At 41.7% G+C, this 11,719-nt stretch overlaps 1 protein-coding gene across 1 annotated transcript; it reads right to left on the bottom strand.

Annotated features, from left to right (window-relative positions):
- Window positions 1-1,820: 1,820 nt before the first annotated feature.
- On the bottom strand, window positions 1,821-3,958 carry LOC130526509 (uncharacterized; the record flags this gene model as incomplete). Its single annotated transcript, XM_057034269.1, has 1 exon — window positions 1,821-3,958. A coding segment is annotated over one exon (1,926 nt), but the record flags the coding sequence as incomplete, so codon positions are not given.
- Between the last annotated feature and the right edge of the window lie 7,761 nt (window positions 3,959-11,719).

Genomic DNA, 11,719 nt, shown 5'->3' with positions numbered 1-11,719 from the left:
TTATCAGGAAGTAAAAGTGTCAAAGAGTAAAAGTGTCAAAGAAATCCTTCCAGTTGCCTGCATGTATAGATCTACACTAGAGGGAGCACCATGTAAAGTTTCATGAACATGTTTTCTGTCTCATCAGCAGCTTTGCTTTACTTGTGTTTAGTAGCCGACATAGATTAATGCATGAATGGAGATGAAAGACAAGATATGCAGGACTGTTTAAAATTTGATATCAAATTTATAGATTTGGGCCCTTTCTTTCATGTATTAATAAACCTAGAAAACACATTGGGTTGAGAGATGGACAAAAATTTGCCTAAATATGAATAAGTCAGCTAGTGTTAAAGTGATTGGATCTCTGCTTTTCATCTTCTTAAGTGTCAGAGTAGGATAGAGGCAACCATTAAAGCGGCCCTGATGAGGCACTTTCAAACACAGTCTAGTGCGCCGGGGGTCTCAGCATTCACATGCCAGCACAAACTGCACGTATCATGTTTCTCTATTAATCAGATTCATATTGTGGTTGAGAAGCAGGTTTACAAATACATCACATGACAGCAGTTTAAGGAACACAATCTTGAAACACAAAAATGACAAGCTGCCAATTTCTTTATTTGTCTTACTTAGATCACAGGTAGAATAAAGATGGAATATAATGAAGTGCTTAAACACCCATCTTCTTTGGTTGAAACGGTTGATGATAGTTTTTACATTCATTCAATTGTCTGTTTGTTCATTCATTTTCCATCATCTTCCACCTTAACCCTTAGCAGGGTTGTGGGGGCAGGAGCCTATCCCAGCTGCCTTCAAGCAAGAGTTGCATCAGGAAGGGAATCCAGTGTAAAACCTGGACCAAAGTAAACATGTGAATCGATTCTATGTCTCCCAAACCACATCAGTCAAGGCCCGGGTTAGCAACGACTGCCACACTGCTCTTCACCCACAGGGTGCTGATGGAAATTGACTTACTGAGGGTCATTGTAGGAGATGAGGAGGGCATGTCAGTAGGCAGGGAAAGAAGAAGAAATGCAAAAGCCTAGAACTGAGTGTATGTAATCTACATGTTGGGACTATGACAGAGAAGGCTGGAGAGCTGTAGTGAAGATTTTCTTCCAGGAGACACAAGAACACAGGTGACATCTAAGAATGGAGGCGGGAGTATATAGCTGGACCACATCCTGTATAGATGAGTTGAATGCACAGCAGAGTCTCTGATGGTGAGGAGGAGGAAAAAAATAACAGTTAGTAAAGGGGTGGAAATAGGAGTGTTTTATGGCTTTTAGGCATTGGGACAGATCATATTTGGTCAGGCAGTGCTTCAGTTGACTGGACAGTAACAGCTCGGGTGTCATGGTCTGTGTGTTGGTGCTTTTTGTTTGTGTTTTGTGTTCCTGGTTTTCTCTAGGGGGCGTGGTGGATTTGCCTGGGTACCTTTCGCTGGTGACCGTCACACCTGCAGCTGGTCACCAATCAACAGTCTTCAAAAGCTGCTACCTCTCATTCACCAGCGTCTGATCTATTCGTCGGCATTGTGGTAAACCAGGGTCAATGGTATTTTTTCGTGTTCCATCCCGGCAAGTAACCTTACCTGTTTTTCTCGCATCTCTTCCTAGGTCACCACGCACCCCTCTTTTGGAGAAACAATCTGCACTCCACACACCCTTTCACTCCCTGAGTTAATTCAATTTTGTTTTCACACCGTCAGCTATTGTTCATCTGCTTACGGGTCCTGCCTGAATCGTGACCTAACATCGGGTGATCAGGGAGGCAAGTAGAACTGACCATGGTGTAGAAGGAAAGAAGATGAGGAGACTCTAAAAGTGGATTAAGAAGTGGGATGTCTGTGTAAATTCTCAGTCATCCAGGTCATTGTATCCAAGGTAGTTTTCTCTGTCAACTGGACTGGGTTTCTTCTCTTGAAGACGTTTCGCCTTCTATCCAGAAGGCTTCTTCAGTTCTGAAATCGCTGGGGAGAGAGCTTGAAAATATATAGCCCCTGTGGACCATTTGCATGCTAATGATCCGGGTGGTCACCTGAGAGTCGTTAGCAGGGTCGTTGGTCGGGTCGTTCACCTAGTTTCTGTTGAGGTGTCTCCCCTTTGTCTGCTGGGTCACATGGTGATGAGTCACTGGGTCTCCTGGAATGGTGTGAATGTTTGTTTTGCTGTTGGAAGGAGTGGAGGACTGCATTGTATGTGGGTGATAGGAAGTGCCTCAGGCCACCACCTCTGTTCAAGGATGGTTTCTCCAATTTAACATGGATAGCTTCCTTGACCCCCCTTTCAAACCAGCGGTCTTCTCTGGCCAGTATCCTTACTTGGCTGTCCTCGAAGGAGTGCCCACTCTCCTTTAAGTGTAAGTGGACTGCTGAATCCTGACCCGAAGAGGTGGCACGTCTGTGTTGTGCCATTCTTCTGTGGAGAGGTTGTTTGGTTTCCCCAATGTACAGTTCCTTGCATTCCTCCTGGCACTGTACAGCATAAACAACATTACTTTGTTTGGGTCTTGGTGTCTTGTCCTTTGGGTGTACTAACCTCTGTCTGAGAGTGTTGCTGGGTTTGAACTGAACCGGTATGTCGTGTTTCTGGAGGATCCTCCTAAACTTCTCCGAGACTCCAGACAGGTAGGGGATGGAAACGCTGCGGCGTTTGTTTCTCTCCTCCTCTCCTTTGCTGAGGTCTCGCTTTCTTGAGGTCCTGGTGAAGGCCCAGGCTGGGTAGCCACATGTTTTGAGAGCTGTCTTAATGTGGTCCTGTTCCTTCTTTCTACCTTGGGATGTGGTGGGTATTTCTCTGGCCCGGTGTTGGAGAGTTCTGATCACTCCCAACTTGTGTTCCAGTGGGTGGTGAGAGTCAAATTGGAGGTACTGGTCAGTATGTGTAGGTTTTCTGTAGACTTCGATGGTGAGATTTCTGTCCTCAGTGATCTTGACCGCGCAGTCCAGAAAGGCCAGACTGTTTCCTTTTACATCTTCCCGGGTGAATTTTACATGCTCGTCTGTTTTGTTGAGGTGATCGGAGAACGCTTCCAATTCTTGTGTTTGAATTTTGACCCAGGTGTCATCAACATACCTGAACCAGTGGCTTGGCGCAGTTCCTGTGAAGGATGTCAGGGCCTGGGATTCCACCTTCTCCATGTATAGATTGGCAACTATAGGGGATACTGGTGAGCCCATGGCACAGCCATGTTTCTGCCTGTAGAAGCCTTCTCTGTACTGGAAGTAGGTGGTGTTCAAACACAGGTCCAGCATGGTGCAGATTTGGGCCGGTGTTAAGGTTGTTCTTTCTGTAAGGTTCTTGTCCAATAGAAGGTGCTTGTGGATGGTGTCTATGGCGCTGGCGGTGGGGATGCACGTGAAGAGTGACGTGACATAAGATACCATAGTCTCTTCTGGAAGTAGTGTGAGTCCAACGACTTTTTGAGCAAAGTCTTGGGAGTTTTTGATGTGGTGTGGGGTGTTGCCAACCATGGGCGACAAGATGGAGGCCAAGTATTTGGAAATGTAGGTTACAGAATTGATGCTGCTTACTATGGGTCTGAGAGGGGTCCCTGGTTTGTGGATCTTGGGCAATCCATAAATGCAAGGGATGGTTTCTCCTGGATATAGACGGTAGTATTGTGGTCTGTCAATGGCTTTATCCTTTTCCAGCTTCTGTAGTAAGTCTACCACCTTCTTCTTGTATGAGCTGGTGGGGTCCCGCTTGAGTTTCTCATATGTGGCGGTATCTGTCAGGAGACTGAGTATCTTGGTGTCATAGTCAGTGGTATTAAGTACCACCGTGCACCTACCTTTGTCAGCTGGTAAGATGGTGATGTTCTTGTCCTTGGCTAAGGATGCAATGGCTCTTCTTTCCTCATTCGTGATATTGGAGGTGGGAGGTTTTGCACTAGCAAGAGCGGCTGTTACCTTGAGTCTGATCTGTTCTGCTTCTGCTTCCGGGAGTTTGTTGTTTCTGATGGCAGTCTCAGTGGCTGTAAAGTAATGTTGTTTATGCTGTACAGTGCCAGGAGGAATGCAAGGAACTGTACATTGGGGAAACCAAACAACCTCTCCACAGAAGAATGGCACAACACAGACGTGCCACCTCTTCGGGTCAGGATTCAGCAGTCCACTTACACTTAAAGGAGAGTGGGCACTCCTTCAAGGACAGCCAAGTAAGGATACTGGCCAGAGAAGACCGCTGGTTTGAAAGGGGGGTCAAGGAAGCTATCCATGTTAAATTGGAGAAACCATCCTTGAACAGAGGTGGTGGCCTGAGGCACTTCCTATCACCCACATACAATGCAGTCCTCCACTCCTTCCAACAGCAAAGCAAACATTCACACCATTCCAGGAGACCCAGTGACTCATCACCATGTGACCCAGCAGACAAAGGGGAGACACCTCAACAGAAACTAGGTGAACGACCCGACCAACGACCCTGCTAACGACTCTCAGGTGACCACCCGGATCATTAGCATGCAAATGGTCCACAGGGGCTATATATTTTCAAGCTCTCTCCCCAGCGATTTCAGAACTGAAGAAGCCTTCTGGATAGAAGGCGAAACGTCTTCAAGAGAAGAAACCCAGTCCAGTTGACAGAGAAAACTACCTTGGATTAAGAAGTGGGACACTGAGAGGGAAGAAGAGAAAAGACTCAAGATACAGCATAACATGGAGGCAGATTAGACAAGGAATACAAGGATCTATAGTGACTATGCTAGATTTGACAGGAATGAGTGAGAGAAGTATCTAGGAGAGTTAGCTGATGAATTCCTGGCTAGGTTGTATCTTAAAATATTTTAGGGTAAGAGAATGTCTAAGAAGTGAAGTTCTGATGTTGATCTTTAATAATAAGGGGGGCAACCACAGAGGATATAAGTTGATAAGCCATTCAAAGAAATTAATGAAATTACAAAATGCTGGACTAAGAACAGAACCTTTGTAAGCAGCATCATGCTCTCATGCAAGGAATAGGACCATTAATAGAACAGAGAAAGTCAGACAGAACTGCTTTTGTAGGCATAGAAAAGCACATAACATGAAGTGTCGTACTGTCTGAAGCAGTCTGGAGTGGCAGAAAAGTGTGTTGAGTGGTCTGTGACATGTTAATGAATTGAGCTCATGCGTTATCACATTAATATACAACATACATTATGTTGAAAATTAAACTGTTTATATGTGGTTGCAGCAGCAAGAAAACATAGCACACACTTTCTGTCAAATTTTCTGGCCAGTCCACTTTTTACGATTCACATGGTTCATATGTAATCATCACATTTGGTGTATTCTGTGCCTGGGTGCATGTGTGACCAATTGTTTGACAGTGGTGAGGTGTGCTGGAAGTGTGACAGGAGTTCAAGGTGGAGGTAGGACTGCATCAGGAATCAACTCTAAGCACCTTCACGTTGCTATGGTGATGGTGCTGATGGATGAACAAAAGACAAGAACTGCGACAAGAACTTGGCACAGGTGGAGGTGCATCTAGAGAGGTGGAGGTGTGCCTGGAGAGGACAGGAATGAAAGTTAGCTGAAGTAAGACAGTGTTCCACATGTGTGGAACCCAGGTTGAGTTATAGGGAGAAGAGATAGGGAAAGCAGAGGGTCGGCAGTTCATCTCTAGAAAAAGGTGGAAATCATAACTTTGGACAGTTAAAAGAAGAGGGAAAGTGAATATGTTGATAGAAGGATGCTGAAGATGGAACTGCAGACAGGAGGGAGGGCTAGAGGAAGACCAAAGGGTAGCTATAGACAACACGAAGGAGATTGTGTGAGAGAAGAGAATGCAGATGACAGAAGAGACCGTTTTCTGTTGGGACCCCGGAAGGGAACAGCTAAAAGAAGATAATTTTTTTGATTTACAGTCTTGCAGTTTAAAGCTCATAATCCAAACAAAAAAGTCAAGACAATGATTACACTCCACAACCCATAGATTATTATTACATAATGTCACGAACAGATCAATACATTAAAATACAAGAACTGCTAAGAACACATTATTAACACATGCTACAAACAGGACTGGCCAAAATACAGGTGGCAGAGATCAAAGCCGCCAGAAGGTAAGAAGCACAGAGTCAAGCAAAGACAAGACCAGACAGGAAGGTATGTGAAGGTGAATAAAAGAGTAAAGATGAATGAAGAAAACATTCAGCAGACTGAAGAACCTGATTACTCCTGAGAATCCTGGGAAATGATAAGGAATTAAGCCACAGGAATGTATCTACATGCCTGAGAAATTATGTGAACAAAGGAGTTAAGGGCAAATAACACATATGTAATAATGTCTGATGGGTACAAAATAAATGTTTCTTAAAATACAATTTTACTCAAGCTAAAAAAATGTGAGTTTTCATTTTAAATTCAGTTTGGTGACTCCCAGCTGTAAATAGTATAAAACTGCTAACTACACTAAACTGTAAAGTACACTGCACGCTATACACAAAAATATTCAAAGAACATCAAATGTGTAAATTTCTATCAGCGCCATTTTATTTTGATTTGATTTTAAGGTCCATTTTAAATCCCACGTAGAGTTCAGTTACTGGTTATATACTAATTAAAACAGGCAGTTTAACATTATCTGTCTTTGCACCCCATCATAGCCATGCTGCCCTGCACCCTCACAACAGTCGACAAAAAAAATCAGGCACCTCGAAGAACAGAATTCTATTCAATAGTTTGGAGGGCAAGAATTTTAAATAATTAGTGATTCGGGTGTGGATAAAGCAATAGTTTCATGCATACAATTTTATTGTTAATGTTACGTCAAATAAATGTCAGGAAAAGTGTCATTGATGCTAAGGCCTGTGCTTAAATGGTGTCAGTCGCTCATCTACCATGTGATCAAGAAGTTATTAAAATGACTCCTGTGATGCTTTTTAAAATGTCCAAATCCATCCATCCATCCCTCCCTCCCCCCATCCATCCATCCATCCATCACTCCCTCCTTCCCTCTCTCCATCCATCCATCCTTCCATCCATCCATCCATCCATCCATCAACCCAGATTTCAACACCCGATGTTAATTTTCTTGCTCCCTTTGAAAGACTTGACTCTGGATCCTACCTGATGACTGAACCACAGAATCATTTTGCAATCATTGGCTGCAGTGTCAGTGGGGTGGTATCAGAGTGCCTGCAGCATCCTGACCCAACTGGAGCTTATGCTATCTTTGTGATACCCACACCAGGTTCTATAGAGAGGCTTCTGCCAATGGGACACTGCAGCCATGGAGTCTTCACACCATATTGACAGCTCCTGTGGCTTTAAATAGAGTGAGTGCCCCTGGCCCAATTACTGTCCCAATGCAATTGCCGGACCATAATTGAATGTGACACAAGCAAGCTGTGTGCACTTGGCTGTCACAATGCCTCTCACAGACTGACAGCAATCAGCAACAACATGTACACCACATATTTATGGATGTGCAACCAGAAGGGTAGATGTGTTCCTGAAGTGGCTTTAAAGAGTGTTGATTTATATGATGAGTTCACCTACTGTATAACCTGCAGCATCATATCAATGTCATCCTAATTATTTTTCAAATCTAAAAGGTGCCATCTCATTTGTGAGAGGGAAGGGATAATCCAAATTGACTGAATAAAAAAATTATGAAAACTTGACTCATACAGCTATGTGATATATACATCTGGAGTCTATGGCCATCAGCAGGAGGGTCCCCCTACATGAGCCTGGTCCTGCTCAAGGTTTCTTCCTGTTAAAGGGGAGTTTTTCCTTGCCACTGTTGCTTGTCCCTGGGATTCTGTAAAGCGCCTAGAAACAATTTTGATTGTAAAAGACGCTATATAAATAAAGATTGATTGATTGATTGATTGATATGGGAGATTACATTTAATATCCACTTTGAAATCGTTTCTATTGAGAATGATATTTACCAGGATTTATTTATTTCTAACCTTTAATGGATGTTGAATATGAGTAAGATAAGCTGTTCCAACACTTAATTACATCAAATGTTCAATTCTCTGGGGGACTGTCATGTGTTCCTTAGGATGACACAGTTTATACACAATATACACAGTTTATGGTATTTTGCTAAACTTCTGTAAATTCCAAATTTAAGGAAATGGGATGAAGATGCTTTTAAAGTAACCAGATGTTGTTCTTTTTAATAAAGACAACTGTATTTTTATTGGCAAATTTTAAACTTAAAAAAAAAAAAGATTTAGTAAGTTTTGGAGAGGGATGGATTGGAGCCAATGCACCCTTTCTTACTTGAAAATATGTTTGTATGTTGATGATGATGTGTTTAGGGTACACGAGCTGTTTTTAAAAGTGCGAGGTGACCCTTCATATTTATGATCTAAATAAGATGGTCTGAAGCGAAAAGTAGAAATCCTTTTCTCTTGGAAGGATCATGGATGTTTTAAATGAGAAGGTTAGAAATCAGTGTTTTCAGGTGTGTCTGTGCATGTGCATGTGTGCGTGACAGGTGTCTCTTTGACAGGCATGTGATGAGCTGAGCTGTGCATTGAGCCTGTCTAAGCCCAGTCTGACTGGGCTCTCCTTCTATCCCTATAAGCTTCCAGGGGTCTGTGGGCTGGCTCTGCGTCCCCTATTCAACAGTTGACCTCTCAGTGTACTAGTCACCAGAATACCAATTACTGTTTATCATTGTTACTGTTGAATGCAGTAAAACTAAGAGCTAAATAACAGAAGAAATACATACATTACTTGTTTACAATCATTGGAAAATCTCCCAATCTTTAATGTATTTTATATAATTATATAATATAAAAATATGAATCAAATGCATACAGGCCTTAACCTACACAAAATAATACTGGTATATAGAGACTAGCTGACAGTCTGGAGCTCCTATACATTAATATATTTCTTTCTTCTGAAGATGTTTGATGATATGTGCATTGTTCAGCACCACCATATCAGTTTTTTCCAAATTTAATAGTTAATGCAACTAGAGAGTATAATCATGCAGAATTGATCTTGCTCCATTATGATGATTTTGATTATTGAATTATGCCACCATGATGGACAGTCAGAGTTACATACAAGTTTACTTATGAATTTGCATGAGAAAAAACCCAGTCACTCTTTAGGAGTGTAATATACTGATCACAGAAGCATGTGTGACTATTCAACAGTAACACTGTTGATGTTATGAGAAGACTTAATCCACAAAAAGCTAGTCTGAATGAAAGCAGAACCCTTTTTAACCCAAATGTCACTGATGGGCTCTGTGTTAGCACTAGTGCAAAGGTCAGCAACCCGCGGCTCTGTGTGTGGCTCTTTAGCGCCGACCTAGTGGCTCCCTGGAGCTTTTTCAAAATTCTAAAAATGTAAAAAGATGGTGTAAATATATGTTTTGTTTTAATATAGTTTCTGTAGGAGGAAAAACACAACAAACATTCTTCAAGTTTTCCAATGCTGTCAAAATGTGTATAATAAGTATTTAATTTCAAGATCTCATTATAATGGAAGTTAAAGCACCATCGTACAGCAGAGTAATCACGTGGTGCGTCATTCTCTCCAGGATGCTGCAGGGAAAATAAACATTTAATCATAAATACTCATGTATTTGTAGCCTACTGATCGTTTTAAAATAGGCTAATATAGATACTTACAACATGTGTTGCCTTCATAATAAGGTTAATATTTTTTGCGGCTCCAGACAGATTTGTTTTTTGATTTTTTTGGTCCAATATGGCTCTTTCAACATTTTGCGTTCCCGACCCCAGTGTGATCAGCTCTAATCTCCAATTACAAGCAAACCATCATTTATCAAAGCAGCTAGCTGTCTTTTTCTCATCAGCTTGCATGTTTTGTGTTGCTGTATTTGTCACCACTATTCATTTATTTCATATCTGTTAGTGGGTTTGGAATTTTTGATGGGAACGCAGGGAGATTTGTGAGACATAAATCGCACGATAAAATCCTAATGGGATAAAATCCTTCTGGTAATGAGTGCTGCTTGGGTATAAAAGGGTTTCTCCATACAATGGAGGGGTCATGGTGTGACAGCCCTCTGCAGCTGAAGTGCGCACTGATGGCAGCACTTCAGGCACAAGAGGAGGCTCGGATGAAGAGGGGCTAGCCCCCTTTTTTACTTCAGCATCCCCCACTAAGAAAAGTTGGCATGTATTAGAACTGAATACACTGATCAGAGCTCCAGTAAATTCCCAGAATTTGCCTCTTGATTTAAACAATTTTTCACTCAGAAATTCCTTGTCCCCACCAGATATCATGTCTGTTGACACATTGTCACTGGAGAGCAGATTTTATTTCTCCTAATTATATAAAACCAGGCATAGTGATGCCATGGTGGGGGTTTACATGTCACTAAACAGCCTCCTTCTCCTGCCTCAAACAACTCTTCTTTTACTGATTTTCTCAGAAGTTGTTTGGTAAATTCAGGAAATCTATTTCCACTTCCACAGCTAATCCAGCAAACAAGTGTTTGAATGTCCTCAGTTAGAAGTTGGCCATTGACTCTGGAAGTGATCAATGAACTGTCGTGTGTTTATCACTTCTGCCCACTCTTCCATGCTGAATCTAATGTGGGGTGACACTCGGACACCCTGGATGATGCATTTTGGCACTGCGAAGATCCCAGCTGTGCATTTACATACCCATTGACCCAGATTAGCATCCCTCTTTACACTCCACTGATTAGACCAACACTGATTAGACCAGCTCAGTAAAGCAAAAGCTTGTTCAGAGCATCTCTGTGACCACTGCAACCTTTCTGAAGTGATAAAACACCCGTGACAATTACAATTATGGCTCATATTTGTTGGTTAATAAGAGGGAATTCAAGTCACAACAACCTGTGGATGTCAAATGACTGAATAGGAAAAAAAATGAGTTGAAGAATGAAATTCAATTACAGTTCTAACAGCGAAACAATAAATAAACAGAATTAAGTCAAATTAAACTAAATATGTAAGGGGGATTAAAAAGGCTCTTCCACAAGAATCCTACCCACCTTCAATGGCCTTTGATCTCATTTACTATCTTTAAATATAAAACAATTGTTTGAGTAGTTTTTTATAATCTTTTGTTGGATACTGTCACTTCCTGCCGCTTTCACCATTCTACCACAGCCTGTAGGGGGACACTCTCGAGGTTGACTCTTGTTGACCAATGATATGGTGTCATACCATACTGAGCTATTTTACACTTTACATTTTACACACTTTATAAAGTTGTTATCATTTTTATATGCGGTATTTAGTTTATACATGTTGACACTTACTGCATATACTTCCTGTCTTTTTCTCTGTACATTTTAATCCAGATTCTGTAAAATGAATCTAAATTGGAATTAGATGAGGCAAGAGAAAGTTGCTGTTAGAGCAACAATGGAATGGTGGAGATGTAGCTTTCTAAAGTTTGAACTTTGGAATACCCAGCAGGCAGGGTATCTAAGTGGCCCCTCACTATTGTTCTCAGTGCTGTCCCTGCAGAGCAGTGTTTTTGCACAGTTACATCTCTTTCTCGTTCCATCATCCTCTCATTCTCTCTCTTCTCTTCCTGCCTCTCTTACACATACCCACACAGATAAGCTAAATTAGCCCTTGCCATTAACAGCATATGCTTTCATTCATTACCTAATTGCACTTTATTGTGATATGATTATGTGGTCCACAGCATGTGATGACAAAAATTAAACAAGATAGTTCTCCCGCACCAGAATGAGCCTTACTCTTCTGCACTAATTGCCCTCTTGGCTTTGATGAATAAAGAGATGATTAAACATAATTCCTA

Source organism: Takifugu flavidus, chromosome 5 (assembly GCF_003711565.1).
Source record: "Takifugu flavidus isolate HTHZ2018 chromosome 5, ASM371156v2, whole genome shotgun sequence".
Taxonomy (NCBI): Eukaryota; Metazoa; Chordata; class Actinopteri; order Tetraodontiformes; family Tetraodontidae; genus Takifugu; species Takifugu flavidus.
This window is presented reverse-complemented; position numbering and strand designations above follow the sequence as displayed.